The sequence below is a fragment of the Myxine glutinosa genome, chromosome 10 (genome assembly GCF_964187855.1).
Source record: "Myxine glutinosa chromosome 10, kmMyxGlut1.1, whole genome shotgun sequence".
Lineage (NCBI taxonomy): Eukaryota > Metazoa > Chordata > Myxini > Myxiniformes > Myxinidae > Myxine > Myxine glutinosa.
This window is the reverse complement of record NC_136270.1, coordinates 138,240,779-138,259,164: the sequence shown is the minus strand read 5'-3', so window position 1 is coordinate 138,259,164 and position 18,386 is coordinate 138,240,779. Positions and strand designations below refer to the sequence as shown.

At 49.3% G+C, this 18,386-nt stretch overlaps 1 protein-coding gene across 3 annotated transcripts in view; it reads left to right on the top strand.

Annotated features, from left to right (window-relative positions):
• The window catches only part of LOC137433721 (glycerophosphocholine cholinephosphodiesterase ENPP6-like), a 121,536-nt gene that overhangs the window by 36,578 nt on the left and 66,572 nt on the right, over window positions 1-18,386 (top strand). For 2 of the 3 annotated variants that reach the window (XM_068125985.2, XM_068125986.2), the window contains exon 2: window positions 1-42. This exon is cut by the window's left edge and continues 138 nt beyond it. The exons of the other annotated variant lie outside the window; for it this stretch is intronic. In XM_068125985.2, coding sequence (XP_067982086.2) covers window positions 1-42 — 42 coding nt within the window. The remainder of the gene's footprint in view (window positions 43-18,386) is intronic. 3 annotated transcript variants of the gene reach the window in all.

The following is an 18,386-nucleotide window of genomic DNA, read 5'->3' as shown; positions in this document are numbered from 1 at the left end:
TGGAGCTGCAAGGTCAACGTGTCCGCATGTATCATTGGCCCGGTTGGTTTACGTTGCTCGTTCTTTCCGACATATTTTTCTCTTCATTTCATTTTGATCTCATTTTCAATTCAACATGGTGACCTGATATTTGTAATACTGACTCAGCTTCCAACCGTAATAACAATCTTCTGCACGAATAAATAGCCAGGCAAACCATCTTGCTTACCGTATTTTCCGGTGTATCAACCGCGGTTTTTTACCGATCGGAAAACCCTAAAAAAGGGGGTGCGGTTGATACACAGTAACAGAAAAATCTGTGCATTGAAAAACTGTCATATCAACGGGACGTAATCTTTATATTACTTTGGGGTTGCGGGGATACAATGATGAATGATCGTCAATTACGTCACTAAGGTAGGTTCAACGCCGATTACTGCTGCTGGTCAAAATACAAGAAAGTTTGAAGTTTGTAATATTTGATTTTTCTATGCGTGTTTGTGAAAATGTGTACTTTCACTAGTCCTCTTTGAATGACAGGTCACATAGTGAATAGAGTGTGCTAAATAAAAACAGGATTAAGTCACAAAACAAAAGCGTCAACATGGTAAACAGGATGTTTTGCATGGGACATTATGACGTACCTATTGTAGACCAACGCCGCGGTATTAACCTATTGAAGTCGGCTTTGATGCCGCCGCACGGGCTGGGCGAATGTATAAAACGGAGAGGTCAACGGGGAGTTTCACCATTCGTTCTATCCTGTTCGAGCTATCAAGACCAAGATTCACCATTCGCTTCTATCCTGACCAAGACCAAGCTTCACCATTCGCTTCTATCCTGACCAAGACCACGAGATGGCACCGTGATCATTCACAACAGCTTTCAAGCTCCGTGCCTGCAGGTTTGCAGAATAGTTTAGTAATCGGGCGGCTGGCCAACACCTCGTAATCGACGAGTCCGTCATTAGACGGTGGCGGACTAACAAGCAGACGCTGGAGACGATGCCGAAGAAGAAGAAGGCGATGAGGGGCAAAGCAGCCCAGTGGCCGGCCTTGTAGGAGAGACTGCTAATGTGAGTGAGAGAGAAGCGAGCCGAGGGACACGCCATCGCGACACTAGCGTTGCGACTCCAAGCCCGACTCATCGCCAGGGAAACAGGCGTCGATGACTTCATGGCCAGTACGTCTTGGGGATACAGGTTCATGGGTCGTCATGGCCTTTCCATTCGCCGGCGAACCCACATCGCACAGAGTCTCCCTGATGACATAGCAGAGAAGACTGCTAATTTTCAGAAGTTCGTGATCAAGTTCCGCAAGCAGCACGACTATCCCCTAAGCCGCATCGGAAACGCAGATCAGACGCCGCTGACCTTCGATGTGCCTCGAGGGACCACCATCTCGGCCAAAGGTGACAAGTCGGTGTCCATCACTACAATGGGTCATGAGAAAGATCGTTTTACGGTTATGCTAGCATGCATCGCTGATGGGGGAAAGCTGCCGCCGTATATCATCTTCAAGAGAAAGATGCTACCAAAGGATAAATTTCCTCCGGGTGTAATCGTTCGTGCCCAGGCCAAGGGGTGGATGTACCAAGCGCTGGTAGATGACTGGCTCCACGTCGTGTGGGGGAGACAAGTTGGTGGGCTTTCGCGGCGACGGAGCATGCTCGTCCTCGACGCCTTCCGTTGTCACAAGACAGAGGAGACCAAGTCAACGCTGAGGGGGCTCAATACTGATCTGGTGATGATCCCGGGTGGCATGACGTCGCTGCTGCAGCCGCTAGACGTTTCAGTCAACAAGCCATTCAAAGACGGTCTGCGGCGCTGTTGGTCGGAGTGGATGCTGTCGGGAGACAAGACCTTCACCAAGACTGGGAGGATGAGGAAGGTGGACCTCCCGACGATCTGTAGCTGGATACTGAAGGTCTGGGAGGAGTTGCCGGAAGCCATCATCGAGCGGCCTTCCTCAAGTGCTGCATATCTAATGCCCTTGATGGCACTCAAGATGACATCATCTGGGAGGATGAAGTGGCAGTGACCGACGATGGAGAAGAGGATAACGACGACGATGATCTCGCCTACCCAGACTCGGATGATGATCTTCGTAATGTCTTCCCTGAAGAAACAGATGACGAGGACTTCTTCGGATTTTAGAGCCTAAACGCAACAGCCCTTTTCCGACGATGGAGAAGAGGTTAATGACGAGGATCTCGCCTACCCCGACTCGGATTGGACTGAAGAAATGGATGACGAGGACTTCTTCAGATTTTAGAGACTAAACCCAACGGCCCTTTTCAGGGCCCCACATTGGCAAGAGCCAAAACCCAACGGCCCTTTTCGGGGCCCCACATTGGCAAGAAAGAATAATTATAATATTTTTTAAATTCTCTTTCAACTCATTTCATGTATTTTCACTCTTTCTCTGTATTCAGTTTCTCTTTCCTTTCATCATATTTCGCTTTCCTTTTTTTTTTAAAAATATCTTCTCTTTTTTAAATTTTCCTGATTTTTTTTTTCCCTCGAAAATCTGATTTATTTTTATTTTTATTTTTTGAAGTCGAAAATCGGGGGTGCGGTTGATACACGGGTGCAGTTGATACACCGGAAAATACGGTATACAGTCATTGTTTGGCTTCGAGTGTCCTCACGCAATCTTACTAAGGAGAGTGGGAAGCTTTCTGCATCGTCTTGCTAAGGAGAGTGTGAAGCTTTCTGCACACTCTTGCTAGGAAGAGTGTGAAGCTTTCTGCGCCCTCTTGCTAAGGAGAGTGTGAAGCTTTCTGCACCCTCTTGCTAAGGAGAGTGTGAAGCTTTCTGTGCCCTCTTGCTAGGAAGAGTGTGAAGCTTTCTGCGCCCTCTTGCAAAGGAGAGTGTGAAGCTTTCTGCGCCCTCTTGCTAAGGAGAGTGTGAAGGTTTCTGCGCCCTCTTGCTAAGGAGTGTGTGCAGCTTTCTTCGTCGTCTTGCTAAGGAGAGTGTGGAGCTTTCTGTGCCCTCTTGCTAATGAGAGTGTGGAGCTTTCTGCATCGTCTGGCTGAGGAGAGTGTTGAGCTTTCTGCGCCCTCTTGCTAAGGAGAGTGTGGAGCTTTCTGCGCCCTCTTGCTAAGGAGAGTGTGGAGCTTTCTGCACCCTCTTGCTAAGGAGAGTGTAAAGCTTTCTGCGTCGTCTGGCTAAGGAGAGTGTGAAGCTTTCTGCGCCCTCTTGCTAAGGAGAGTGTGAAGCTTTCTGCGCCCTCTTGCTAAGGAGAGTGTGAAGCTTTCTGCGCCCTCTTGCTAAGGAGAGTGTGAAGCTTTCTGCGCCCTCTTGCGAAGGAGAGTGTGGAGCTTTCTGCACCCTCTTGCTAAGGAGAGTGTAAAGCTTTCTGCGTCGTCTGGCTAAGGAGAGTGTGAAGCTTTCTGCACCCTCTTGCTAAGGAGAGTGTGAAGCTTTCTGCGCCCTCTTGCTAAGGAGAGTGTGAAGCTTTCTGCGCCCTCTTGCTAAGGAGGGTGTAAAGCTTTCTGCATCGTCTGGCTAAGGAGAGTGTGAAGCTTTCTGCGCCCTCTTGCAAAGCAGAGTGTGAAGCTTTCTGCGCCCTCTTGCTAAGGAGAGTGTGAAGCTTTCTGCGCCCTCTTGCAAAGGAGAGTGTGAAGCTTTCTGCACCCTCTTGCTAAGGAGTGTGTGGAGCTTTCTTTGTCGTCTTGCTCAGGAGAGTGTGGAGCTCTCTGTGCCCTCTTGCTAATGAGAGTGTGGAGCTGTCTACGTCGTCTGGCTAAGGAGATTGTTGAGCTTTCTGTGCCCTCTTGCTAAGGAGAGTGTGAAGCTTTCTGTGCCCTCTTGCTAAGGAGAGTGTGGAGCTTTCTGCGCCCTCTTGCTAAGGAGAGTGTGGAGCTTTCTGCACCCTCTTGCTAAGGAGAGTGTGGAGCTTTCTGTGCCCTCTTGCTAATGAGAGTGTGAAGCTTTCTGCGTCGTCTGGCTAAGGAGAGTGTTGAGCTTTCTGTGCCCTCTTGCTAAGGAGAGTGTGGAGCTTTCTGTGCCCTCCTGCTAAGGAGAGTGTGGAGCTTTCTGCATCCTCTTGCTAAGGAGAGTGTGGAGCTTTCTGCACCCTCTTGCTAAGGAGAGTGTGAAGCTTTCTGCGTCGTCTTACTAAGGAGAGTGGGAAGCTTTCTGCGTCGTCTTGCTAAGGAGAGTGTGAAGCTTTCTGCACCCTCTTGCTCGGAAGAGTGTGAAGCTTTCTGCGCCCTCTTGCTAAGGAGAGTGTGAAGCTTTCTGCGTCGTCTTACTAAGGAGAGTGGGAAGCTTTCTGCGTCGTCTTGCTCAGGAGAGTGTGAAGCTTTCTGCGCCCTCTTGCTAGGAAGAGTGTGAAGCTTTCCGCGCCCTCTTGCTAAGGAGAGTGTGAAGCTTTCTGCGCCCTCTTGCTAAGGAGTGTGTGGAGCTTTCTGTGCCCTCTTGCTTATGAGAGTGTGGAGCTTTCTGTGCCCTCTTGCTTATGAGAGTGTGGAGCTTTCTGCGTCGTCTGGCTAAGGAGAGTGTTGAGCTTTCTGCGCCCTCTTGCTAAGGAGAGTGTGGAGCTTTCTGTGCCCTCTTGCTAAGGAGACTATGGAGCTTTCTGCATCCTCTTCCTAAGGAGAGTGTGGAGCTTTCTGCACCCTCTTGCCAAGGAGAGTGTAAAGCTTTCTGCGCCCTCTTGCTAAGGAGAGTGTGGAGCTTTCTGCGTCGTCTTGCTAAGGAGAGTGTGGAGCTTTCTGCGCCCTCTTGCTAAGGAGAGTGTGGAGCTTTCTGCATCGTCTTGCTAAGGAGAGTGTGGAGCTTTCTGCGCCCTCTTGCTAAGGAGAGTGTGGAGCTTTCTGCATCGTCTTGCTAAGGAGAGTGTGGAGCTTTTTGCGCCCTCTTGCTAAGGAGAGTGTGGAGCTTTCTGCGCCCTCTTGCTAAGGAGAGTGTGGAGCTTTCTGCATCATCTTGCTAAGGAGAGTGTGGAGCTTTTTGCGCACTCTTGCTAAGGAGAGTGTGGAGCTTTCAGTGCCCTCTTGCTAAGGAGAGTGCTGTCATGAAATTGTGTCTCTATCTGAACCCAGGTGACAATGCGACTTCTGTCCACTGCGCGGCAGTTATAAGTATTCGGACATCCAGCGCAATGATCATTCCTGTGACGTTTACTGTATGTTACGTAGGTGCATAAATAGATGGTACATACAACGACTTTGTTTGAGGCTTGCTTGTGCTCGTTTTTCAGCCCATTACTTATCCAGATGAATGCTGAATATTGATATGATGTTTGCTGGTTTTCTTTACAGGAATTGCTCCGGATCTATTTAGATTATACTCACGAACTGAGCCAATGTTGTAACTCTGGTTTTTACAACAATTAATCGAAATACGTCTCTTGTCTTGAACGAGTTCGTCATGACTCACAAGCTGATAAATGTATCGATCTTCGGAGCGGACCCTCAAGCGCCGGACTCATCTGCACAGCTCCAGCACTGGCTACGTCTAATGACAAGCTACCTGGGAGCCCAGGCGGACCTCCCGGACGAGACCAAGCTAGCTGTTCTTAACTCACACGTCTCCCATTCCGTCTATGCGTACATTTCTCAGTGCGACACGTTCGCTACCGCCGAAGCGGAACTACGTCGAATCTACATTAAGACTCGGAGCATGGTCTGTACTCGCTACCTGCTCGCCTCACAACGACAGGACCCTTCGGAATCCATCGACCACTTCGTCCAGGATCTCCATCATTTAGCGAAGGACTGTACAACTGCAACTCGGACACACGAACAAATGTGTGATGATTTGATGCGCGATTCTTTTGTTTAAGGGATTCACTCGCCGATAATATGTCGAAGATTGCTGGAAACGACGGATGTAATGCTGGCAAAGGCTCATGAGTTGGCACTCGTATACTACGAGGCGCATACACAATCGGAAGCGTACATATGCCCGTACATCACTGTGGGGATAACTGGTGAGCGACCGGCGAGTGCTGCTAAGTCGGAGCGAACGGATGCTGAACCTCCGCTGGAATCGGGGACAACTGACACTTTCGAGGCTTCAGGCACGAGCGTGACAGCCACTGCTGCTGCCACTCCATCTGTCGGGAATAACGCTAAGTGCTTTTTCTGCGGAAACCGGAATAATTTGAGGACAGTTTGTCCAGCCCGAGAAGCGACGTGCGACTCGTGCTCTCGGAAGGGTCATTTTGCAAAGGTATGCCGATCGTCATGAGGCCGGCGAACTCGCTCGACATTGTCCTTGATTCTCTCACCACCCAAGGCACAATCGGCACCCTGCGCGGCCTTGACTGGGATCAACTCCCTGCACGGGCCTCGCGAGGCACACACGACCTTGACTAGGATCATTTCGCCGACCGGGAGACAATCGGCGCCTTGTGCGTCTCGAGCGACCTTGACTGGGATCCTTTCATCGCCTGAGGCTCGATCGGCTCCACGCTCAACGCTGGCCGGCGTTGGGCCCATGCGCGTGGCTCGATCGCCCCCTCTGGATGACTCGACAACTACCGGGCCGTCTGGACTGTCCAACGCTGTTATTCCAGTTATGATTGAGGGACAGATGGCTAACACTTTGATCGTCACGGGCTCTACAGATAGCTATGTTGATATGCGACTCGTCCAGAAGTATGGCAGGCCGATTCTCGGGACAACACGCCGCAATTTCATGGCTTCCCAAGCTCTTTGGTTACGTACTAAAGGCGAATGCCGACTGAAGCTAGTGATTAACGGCCGAATGTTTCCGGATGTGCATTTAATGGTCTTACCAACGTTATGTGCCAAAGTCTTGCTAGGACACGATTTTCTCCGTCGTCATGGTCGGTTAGAAATGGAATTTGGTGGTGACAACACTCTTTCTGTGTGTGCTCTGGCCGGAATGGAAATTGAACCCCTGTCGCTGTTTCCCAATTTGACTCCTGACTGCACCCGGGTTGCCGTTAAATTGCGACGCTACTCATGTGCTGACACGCAATTTATTGCTGAGGAGACTAGTCGACTTCTAAAGGAGGGCTTAATCAAACCTTGGACTGCTCAAGTTTTGGTAGTCCAGACCGAAACTCATCGCAAACGTTTGGTAATCGACTACTCGCAGACGATTAATCGGTTTGCACAATTGGACGCCTACCCGCTCCCGGGATTGGATTCCCTGGTCCGACAGGTGGCACAGTACTCGGTATACAGCACTTTAGATATTCGAAGCGTGTGTCATCAGATTCCAATTGCGGAGGCCGATCGCATCTATACCGGGTTTGAATCCGGACAGAGGTTGTACCAGTTCACTCGATTGCCTTTTCTCGTCACAAATGGGGTTCATGCTTCCAAAGGGCCATAGATGACATAATTGCTGAGGAACACTTAACAGATGTCTTCCTTTACTTAGACAACCGAACGGTTTGTGGGTACGATCAAGCTCATCATGATGCTAATTTGCAGCGCTTCCTCAAGGTTGCGCAACAGTACCGGCTGACTCTGAACGAGGCTAAATGTCGCTATTCAGCTCGAACGATAGACCTCCTGGGGTACACCATGACCCAGGGCACTATCATCCCAGACAAAGAGCGACTGCGACCCTTGCTCGACATGGCCCCGCCACATGATTGTGCTTCTTTGAAGGGTGCCCTCGGGCTTTTGCACATTATTCAAAGTGGGTCCAAAACTTTTCTGAAAAGCCCCGTCCCCTTGTGGATTGCAAAGTGTTCCCCATGTGTCATGCCGCCAAGGTCGCTTTCCATGGCCTGAAGTCCGACATCGCTGGCGCCACCGTGTCATCTATAGATGAAAACAAGCCCTTTGTTTTGGAAAACGATGCGTCGGACCACGCGATAGCTGCCACATTCTCTCAAGGGGGGCAACCTGCGGCCTTCTTTTCGAGGACTCTCTCCCTCCGCAGAGAAACGTCATTCATCTGTCGAAAAAGAAGCATATGCCATAGTTGAGTATATTAGTCGTTGGAGGTCACATTTGCTTGGCAAACGTTTTGAGGTCATTACTGATCAGCAAAGCGTCGCTTTCATGTACGACACACGCCATGCCCAGTGCATTAAGAACGAGAAAATCACTCAGTGGAGAATCGAATTAGCAGATTATTGCTACATCATCAAGTATCGCCCGGGGCGGGATAATCTCGCAGCGGACGCATTATCACGGCCAGCGGTGTGTGCAAGTCTCACCTCCTTTGAGGATCTGCGTGTTCTTCATGAAACATTGTGCCATCCCGGTGTGACTCGATTTGCTCATTATGTGCATAGTCGCAAGTTGCCCTACTCGGTTGAGGACGTTCGCCAGCTATGCCGCACTTGTTCCATTTGTGCTGAACTCAAACCTCGTTTCTACAAACCACAGATGGGTACACTGATCCAGGCCACTCGGCCGTGAGAGAGATTGGCTATGGACTTCAAAGGGCCCCTACCGGCTTCGTGTCTACCTGCTAGACCTGGCCTACCGGCTTTGGATAGCTCTCGCTATCTTCTCATGATAGTTGACAAATTCACCAGATTCCCTTTTGCTTTCCCATGCAGCGACATGTCTGCGGTGACGGTTAGCCGGTGTCTGCAGATTTTCTTTTCCATGTTCGGGAATCCGGCCTACGTGCACACCGATCGAGGTGCTGTGTTTCTGTCCCAGGATGTGAGAACCTTTTTACTCCAGCGAAACATAGCTTCTAGGTATATTACTCCATACAGGCCACAGTCGAACGGTCAGGTGGAAAGATTTAATGGCATTATATGGAAGGCCATTACTCTGGGCCTTAAGTCCCGTGGACTAGGACTGGACCGATGGACCTGGATGGTACACGGGGCATTAAGCTCGATCAGGACTTTATTATTCACCGCTACCAATCAAACCCCTCACGACCGTCTGTTTCGTTACGCGCACCGTTCAGGAGGTGTCCGACCTTTGCCGGGCTGGCTCGCTGAGCCCGGACCGGCTTTCCTCAAATGCGCAGTTCACCAAAGTAAATATGACCCACTCACCAACAAGGATCATATCCTCCAAGCCAATCCCGAGCACGCTCGAGTGCTGCTGCCAAATGGACGGGAGTCTACAGTTTCGGTGCGTCATCTTGCCCCGTGCAGGGATACCGTGCAGCCAGAACTCACCCCGGGGGATCCGTTGATGGGGAATTCACCGTCAATCATGCCCCCGCACGTGCCCAACCTGATCAGCATTGAGGTACCGCCGCCGTCACCTGAGATAGGCGGTTATCCCGATGAGGGGGAATTCAGACTCGCGGCTGAAGCTCCGACGCCGATCAGACTTGCGCCGGAAGAGAAATTCGCCATCCCGATCGCTATGGCTGGGATTGACATGAATCGCTGCTTTATGTAACCATCTGCTAACTGAAGTTTGCTATACTGCTATATAGCTTGCTAGCTTGATTCTCACCACTAGGGGTAGTGTAGTTTTAACGCCAGGGAGAATGTCATGAAATTGTGTCTAAGTCTGAACTCAGGTGACAATGCGACTTCTGTCCACTGCGCGGCAGTTATAAGAATTCTGACATCCAGCGCAATGATCATTCCTGTGCCATTGACTGGATGTTACGTAGGTGCTTAAATAGGTGGTACATACAACCACTTTGTTTGACGCTTGCTTGAGCTCGTTTGTAAACCCATTACTGATCCAGATGAATGCTGAATATTGATATGATGTTCGCTGGTTTTCTTCACAGGAATTGCGAGGGATCTATTTCGATTAAACTCACGAACTGAGCCAATGTTGTAACTCTGGTTTTTACAACAAGTGTGGAGCTTTCTGCGCCCTCTTGGTAAGGTGAGTGTGGAACTTTCTGCGCCCTCTTGCTAAGGAGAGTGTGGAGCTTTCTGCGCCCTCTTGCTAAGGAGAGTGTGGACCTTTATGTGTCCTCTTGCTAAGGAGAGTGTGGAGCTTTCTGCGCCCTCTTGCTAAGGAGAGTGTGAAGCTTTCTGCGTGCTCTTGCTAAGGAGAGTGTAGAGCTTTCTGCGCCCTCTTGCCAAGAAGAGTGCGGAGCTTTCTGCGCCCTCTTGCCAAGGAGAGGGGCAGAGCTTTCGGCATCCTCTTGCTAAGGAGAGTGTGGAGCTTTCTACGCCCTCTTGCCCAGGAGAGGGGTGGAGCTTTCTGTTCCCTCTTGCAAAGAAGAGTGTTGAGCTTTCTGCTCTCTCTTGCGAAGAAGAGTGTGGAGCTTTCTATGCCCTCTTTCTAAGGAGAGTGTGGAGCTTTCTACGCCCCCTTGCTAAGGAGAGGGGCGGAGCTTTCTGCGTTCTCTTGCTAAGAAGAGTATGGAGCTTTCTCCGCTCTCTTACTAAGAAGAGTGTGGAGCTTTCTGTGCCCTCTTGCTAAGGAGAGGGGCGGAGCTTTTTGCGCCCTCTTGCTGAGGGGAGTGTGGAGTTTTCTGCTCCCTCTTGCTAAGGAGAGTGTGGAGCTTTCTGCTCTCTCTTGCGAAGAAGAGTGTGGAGCTTTCTACGCCCTCTTGCTGAAGAGATTGCGGAACATTCTGCACCCTCTTGCTAAGGAGAGGGGTGGAGCTTTCTATGCCCTCAAGAGTGTGGAGCTTTCTGGGCCATCTTGCTAAGAAGAGTGTGGAGCTTTCTGTGCCCTCTTGCTAAGGAGAGGGGCGGAGCTTTTTGCGCCCTCTTGCTGAGGGGAGTGTGGAGTTTTCTGCTCCCTCTTGCTAAGGAGAGTGTGGAGCTTTCTACGCCCTCTTACTAAGGAGAGTGTAGAGCTTTCTGCGCCCTCTTGCTAAGGAGAGGGGCGGAGCTTTCTATACCCTCTTGCTAAGAAGAGTTTGGAGCTTTCTGCGCCCTCTTGCTAAGGCGAGTGTGGAGCTTTCTGCGCCCTCTTGCTAAGGAGAGGGGCAGAGCTTTCTGCGCCCTCTTGCTAAGGAGAGTGTGAAGCTTTCTGCGCGCTCTTGCTAAGAAGAGTGTGGAGCTTTATGCGCCCTCTTGCCAAGGAGAGTGTGGAGCTTTCTGCACCTTCTTGCCAAGGAGAGTGTGGAGCTTTCTGCACATTCTTGCTAAGGAGAGGGGTGGAGCTTTCTGCACCTTCTTGCCAAGGAGAGTGTGGAGCTTTCTGCGCCCTCTTGCTAAGGAGAGTGTGGAGCTTTCTGCGCCCTCTTGCTATGGAGAGTGAGAAGCTTTCTGCGCGCTCTTGCTAAGAAGAGTGTGGAGCTTTATGCGCCCTCTTGCCAAGGAGAGTGTGGAGCTTTCTGCTTCCTCTTGCTAAGAAGAGTGTGGATCTTTCTGCACCCTCTTGCTGAGGGGAGTGTGGAGCTTTCTGCACCTTCTTGCTAAGGAGAGGGGTGGAGCTTTCTGCGCCCTCTTGCTAAGGAGAGTGTGGAGCTTTCTGCGCCGTCTTGCTAAGAAGATTGTGAAGGTTTCTGCACCCTCTTGTGACGGAGAGTGTGGAGCTTTCTGCTCCCTCTTGCTAAGGAGAGGGCGGGGCGGATCTAGGGGGTGTGGGGGGTGCAGTGGGTGCGCACCCCCCCTTCGATCCAGGATGAGGGTGCGGGCGGTGTGAATCTGCTGAACTGTTGGACCAGGGAAGAACACAAGGAACTGCAGAAACTTCCAAGAATGCACGAAATGCCGTTTCTGACGATCAATTTTAAAGGATTTCCTGGGGGAGGACCCCCAGACACCCCCCCCCCTTTATCCCCTCCCCCCCAGCGCTATAGTTTCATGCACCCCTCCCCCGTCTTTCAATTCCAGAGGCGGAGCTTTCTGCTCCATTTTGCTGAGGAGAGTGTGGAGCCTTCTGCGCCCTCTTACAAAGTAGAGGGGCGGAGCTTTCTATGCCCTCTTGCAAAGGAGAGTGTGGAGCTTTCTGCACCCTCTTGCTAAGGAGAGTGTGGAGCTTTCTCTGCCCTCTTGCTAAGGAGAGTGTGGAGCTTTCTGCACCCTCTTGCTTAGGAGAGGGGCGGAGCTTTCTGCGCCCTCTTGCTGAGGAGAGTGTGGAGCTTTCTGTGCCCTCTTGCCAAGGAGAGTGTGGAGCTTTCTGCGCCCTCTTGCCAAGGAGAGTGTGGAGCTTTCTGCGCCGTCTTGCTAAGAAGATTGTGAAGCTTTCTGCACCCTCTTGCTAAGGAGAGGCACGGTGCTTTCTGCGCCCTCTTGCTAAGTGGAGTGTATAGCTTTCTGCACCCTCTTGCGAAGGAGAGTGTGAAGCTTTCAGCTCCCTCTTGCTAAGTGGAGTGTGGAGCTTTCTGCTCCCTCTGGCTAAGGAGAGGGGCGGTGATTTCTGCTCCCTCTTGTTAAGGAGAGTGTGGAGCTTTCTGCATCCTCTTGCTAAGGAGAGGGGCGGAGCTTTCTGCACCCTCTTGCTAAGGAGAGTGTGGAGCTTTCTGCGCCCTCTTGCTAAGTGGAGTGTGGAGCTTTCTGCTCCCTCTGGCTAAGGAGAGGGGCGGTGATTTCTGCTCCCTCTTGTTAAGGAGAGTGTGGAGCTTTCTGCATCCTCTTGCTAAGGAGAGGGGCGGAGCTTTCTGCACCCTCTTGCTAAGGAGAGGGGCGGAGCTCTCTGCTCCCTCTTGCTAAGGAGAGTGTGGAGCTTTCTGCACCCTATTGCTAAGGAGAGTGTGGACCTTTCTGCAGCCTCTTGCTAAGGAGAGTGTGAAGCTTTCTGCTTCTTCTTGCTAAGGAGAGTGTGGAGCTTTCTGCACCCTCTTGCTGAGGAGAGGGGCGGAGATTTCTGTGAAATCTTGTTGAGGAAAGGGGAGAGCTTGCATCATCAACAAACAAGCAAACTCGGTTTTCTAACTCTGCCACAAAAGTGGGTGGAGGTTATGTTTTCACTGCTCTCTGTTTGTCCTTCTGTCTGTCTGTGAACAAGATATCTCAAAAAGTTGTAGTCGGATTATGACAAGACGATGTGGATGAGTTGGTTATGTGATATGAACAAGCAGATTAGATTATGGTTCAGGTCCGAATCAAGATCCGGGCTATCAGTGGGATACAACACGTGAACTCTTTAGCCTCGCGGAGTTATGCGCTCTGCCGAGTGCCATTCTTGTTTCTACATAAGATTTTCTTTTAGCTTTAGCATTGACTGATCAGTTGAATGACGAATGCCCATTGGTTATGAAGGAGGCGGTAGATGCACACTTGCGCAAGGATTATTCCAATTTATTATTTCGGTTCACATGGTTAATGAAAGTATATGGATCATAACAAAACCAAGGATCACTTTGCATATTGTCATCCGATTGCATGATTTGTTGCAAAAGTTTCGAACAATCAGTCTGAAGCCCGAAAGATTTCATCACCCATTCATCATCACCTAACAATGTTACTGTCGCTTGGTAGCTTACATACAGGCTGAATCAAAAGTAGCGCCCGCACCCGATTTCTGTTTTTTCGGCTGTCAGATTCTTTCTGGGATGTCATACTTGTTAATAATTGTCTTACAGATTATTAATTTTCTTAATTTATTTATTTTTATTTTTGTTTGCAGGTTATTGCTGAGAGTTTGGAAAGTTACTGAATTTGCACCAAATTGAACCATGAATTACATTTCAATGAATCAACGCATTGCGGCCGTGAAACATTACTACAAATGTAATGAACAACCAACGATGGCGGCACGCCGTTTGGCACAGGAATTCGATATTAACCCACCCCAGGGAAGAAACATACGATTGATTGTATGTTTGACCTCCGCTTCCAGGTCACTCGCCTAGCAGGCTGAGCTGAGTCGGTCGTCCTGTGTATTTGATTGATTCCGTTGGATTTAGCGTGTGCTGTCGTGTTGCACTTTGTGAGAATGATTGTGATGGATCCCTGTTTCGTTTCCTGGCTTCTGGCGGCGTGTCTGCCCGTGAGATTTGCAGTACTTTGGTTTTTACTTGTCAACAAGTTGACAATTTCGAACTGTGAGTACCTGCCATGTTTTTTTCGCTGCGCCTCATGCAGCCCCGATGTGTTCCTCTCAACAAGACAGTTCTTTTCCCCGTCTCGCCCCACCGCTCACCCCATCCCTAGTCCCACCGCGCGCCCCATCGCTCGCCCCATGGCTTGCCCCATCACCCGTCCCATCGCTCATCCCATTGCTTGTCACATCGCTCATCCCACTGCACGCCCCATCGCTCGTCCCACCGCTCGCCCCACCTCTGCACGCACCGCTGCATGTACCGAGCTCGACTATCCGCTCTAACTCCTCTGTCCCGAGGCCTATTCGCTACACTCGGCAAAAACTTTTGTCTTTAAACAACACCATTCGATTGACTCCTGGACTTGTCTCAGGCCTGAGAGAACTTGAAATCGGCGTTGGTCTCCCGAGAAAACGCACAAAGCGAGGCGGGAGGAGAAAGCAGAGAAAAATAGCGATTGTGATTTCTCTTCGCGACCAGCAACGGCCCGGCCCAAATTTTAATAATTCCTGCGAAAAAGTGTCCCCTGTCAACTTCAATAACCTCATCTATCCCTGTAGAACATACACAGCACCAAAACAACACCGTTCTGACCTGTCTCTCGCCTTATTCAACGCTCAGTAGTAGTAGCTCAGTAAGTAGTCCTGAAAAGCGAACTGAAATTACCTTTTATTCAAGATAACGATATCGACGTGCTTTTTCTTACCGAAACTTGGCTCCGACCCAGTGGCGACGAAGTGAGATGTGCTGATCTCACCCCACCTGGATACACTCTGCAGTCATTTCCTCGCTCCTCTAGGGATGGGGGCATGACTGTTATTTACAGAGACAACTTCTCTCCCTTTGTCTCCTTCACCACGACTTTTTCATTCGACCATTCATCCTACGAGCTAGCCCATGTCACCTTCACTCTGTCAGAAAACACACTTCATTTCTTCTGCCTCTACCGACCTCCACCTAACCGGAAAAACAAGCTCAATGACTCTATGTTCGTGACCCAGCTTCCTAATCTGCTCGACCACTGCAATACTCTTCCTGGTTTTGTCTTGATTCTTGGAGATTTCAACGTCCAATACGACCAACCACAACATCCTCTCACTTAAAAGATCATTGACCTCCTTTCTACTTTTAGTCTGTCTCAGTCTGTCTCCCAACCTACACATGTTAAAGGACACATTCTGGATTGGTTAGTGCACAGATGCAATGATCAGTTGGTGCATTCCACATCAGTGACCTGTGCTATCGCCTCGGACCACTTCTGTGTCACCAGCCACCTGAGTATTGCTGTTCCTCGTCTTCAGCCCACCTTCATCACTGCCCGCAACATTCGTGCCATCGACCGTTCCGCCTTTAAAGAGGACCTTCACATCCGTCTCTCTGGCCATTCCTACGTCACTGCAGAAGACCTCGACTCTTGCCTCCACAAAGCGTTGGACTGTCATGCTCCAGCGACACGACGCGCCGTTTCCAGATGCAGGAGTACTCCGTGGTTCAGCGCAGTCAGCGACAAAGTCACAGCTGCCAAAAAGGAACGACGACGTGCCGAGAGACAGTGGCTGAAGACTGGCCTCACAGTCCATAAACAGTTGTATAACATAGCTAAAAGACTCGTCATAAAAATCATTCTGAAAGCAAAAACGTCATATATTTCTGATCGGATTACTCGGAGCTCCTCCTGCAAGCAACTGTTCAGCATTACCAACCGCCTGTTTGCCACCAAAAATAAATCCGTTCTTCCCACTGTATTTCCTCAAAACGAACTACCCCAATGCTTCCTGCATTTCTTTCACAATAAAATTCAGTCAATAAGAAACAATCTTGACAAGCAGTCACTCCTTTCCCTGGATGATGCTGAACACTGCTTTCACGGATGACCTCTTAGTTCGTTTACTCCTGTTACTGAGGAAATTGTCAAATGTACAATCCTCAAGTCAAACACAAAAACATGTGATCTTGACCCCCTTCCCACCGATTTGTATATTGAGTATTTGGACACCCACCTCCCATTTATTACTGCAGTTATCAATGATTTTCTGACTACTGGTTCATTTCCGCCTCTCTTTAAGCAAACTCTTGTTTCTCTAAACCACTTCTTAAAAAGCCCACCCTTGACCTTAACGACATGAAAAATTACCGTCCTATCTCCAACCTGTCTTTCCTGTCAAAGATCACAGAAAGAATTGTGCTATCACAGATGAATGACCATCTAGTTTCAAAGAATCTTTTCAATTCTCGCCAGTCGGCATACAGACCAGGCCATAGCACCGAGACAGCTCTCCTAAGAATAACCAATGATCTTCTGACCTCTCTTGACTGTGGCAAGGTTTTCGTTCTTGCTCATTTAGACTTGTCTGCCGCCTTTGACACGATTGACCACAGTGTCTTAATTCGTCGTCTTGAACTCACATTTGGTATAAATGGTACCCCGCTTTCTTGGCTGATGTCCTATCTTACTGATAGAGTGCAAACAGTTGTTGTCAATGGCCAGAAATCAGCCTCTTCCCCGCTTTCCTTTGGCGTTCCCCAGGGCTCAGTAATGGGACCTATCCTCTTTCTTTTGTACACCCAGCCTCTATTTGATCTTGTTACCAGACATTCAGTTGATCACCACGTCTTTGCGGATGACAATCAGCTGTACAAAGGAAGCACGATTCAACAAATCGTGCCCACTGTTGAAGTGTTAGAAGGCTGTATTGCCGACGTGAAGGCGTGGATGACCCAAAACAAACTTCAGCTGAACGATGCTAAAACAGAGTCTATGATTGTAAGATCGCACAGATGTCCTCTACAATGTTCACTTCCGACCACTATTCATGTTGGTGAAACCGATGTAAACTTTGTTTCGTCGGCCAAGAACCTTGGTGTTGTTTTCGACTGTAACATGACATTTTCCAAGCAAGTACTTCAAACTTGCAAATCAGCATACTTTCAGCTGCGAAAGATCGCATCCATTCGCCACTTTCTTACTCCTCAGGCTGCTCTAACTCTGATCTGTGCCCTTGTCCTCTCAAGGCTAGACTATTGTAATTCTTTGTATGCTGGCTGCCCTCAGTTTCTCTTGGATAAGTTACAAAAGGTTCAAAACTCTGCCGCTCGTCTTGTCTGTAAGGCGAAGAAGTCTGACCATGTTACTCCGCTCCTTGAATCTTTACACTGGCTGCCTGTCTCTGCTCGTGTGCAATACAAAATTTGCACACGATGTTATAAATCATTGTGTGGAGCGGGACCTCACTATCTCTCCGATTTGCTCACTCTCTATGTATCTCGGCGACAGCTTCGTTCAAGCGACGACTTTATGACCTTAGAGCCACCGTGCACCAGCACCAAGTCGTTTGGCGAGAAATCCTTTTCCTTTGCTGCACCTCTGCTCTGGAATGACTTGCCTTCCTCTGTTCGACATGGTGACTCTCTTCCTGCCTTTAAAACCTCCCTCAAACCTATCTGTTTCACAAGTCTTTCAAAGTCTAAGTCATGTTTTCCCTTTGGTTTGAGGTGGGACAGAGATCGAGAGTATAATAATAATAATAATTATTATTATTATTATAATAAAGGAGTCTTATATAGCCCCATCAAGCAGAGTAAACGACCCTCATGGCGCTTTACATTATCATGCGAACGCACACACACCGCACACACATACACAAACATACACACACACAGACACACCTTCACTCTTGCCCTATTCCTCTCCCTCCCCATTCAAAACCCACAGATGTGTACTCCCCCTCCTCCTCCCCTCCCTCCCCCGCACATGTACACAGACATACTCTCGATCTCTGTCCCACCTCAAACCAAAGAGAAAACAGGACTTAGACTTTGAAAGACTTGTGAAACAGATAGATTTTGAGGGAGGTTTTAAAGGCAGGAAGAGAGTCAACATGTCGAACAGAGGAAGGCAAGTCATTCCAGAGCAGAGGTGCAGCAAAGGAAAAGGATTTCTCGCCAAACAACTTGATGCTGGTGCGCGGCGGCTCTAAGGTCATAGAGTCGTCGCTTGAACGAAGCCGTCGCTGAGGTTCATAGAGAGTGAGCAAATCGGAGAGATAGTGAGGTCCCGTTCCACACAATGATTTATGACATAGTGTGCAAATTTTGTATTGTATTGTCTCCAAGGTGAGTTTAATCAGAATCAATCTCGAGCAGTATCTGAAAGGAAATTGGCAAGCATAGTATCAGTACACAACAATCATACGAGCAAGAGTGAGTATGACATCCAAGCAAACAAGCCAGCAATATGCAATGTAGTTCCCCTTACCATTCTAAGCATACACGTGAATAGCACACGATAAATGTCTCAGGACTGCCCTTTGCACTTCGGGACCAATATCTTATAGTGGCCATATAGTGGACAGTAGTTGTAATAACACCTGGGTGATAACTTGTATCCAATTTCACTACATTCCTCCCTAGGTTTAAAACCTTGCTAGCAAGCCAGGCAGCAGTACATGCGTAACTACGATGAGCAGATGATTACATAAGAGTACATAAAATCAGAGAGTCATATCAAGTCCAGCCGAAGGGATCGGGGCGAAAAATTTCTCTTCCCGTGCGCGTTCTGTACACATCGGGACCTTCAACAGCAGTGCCT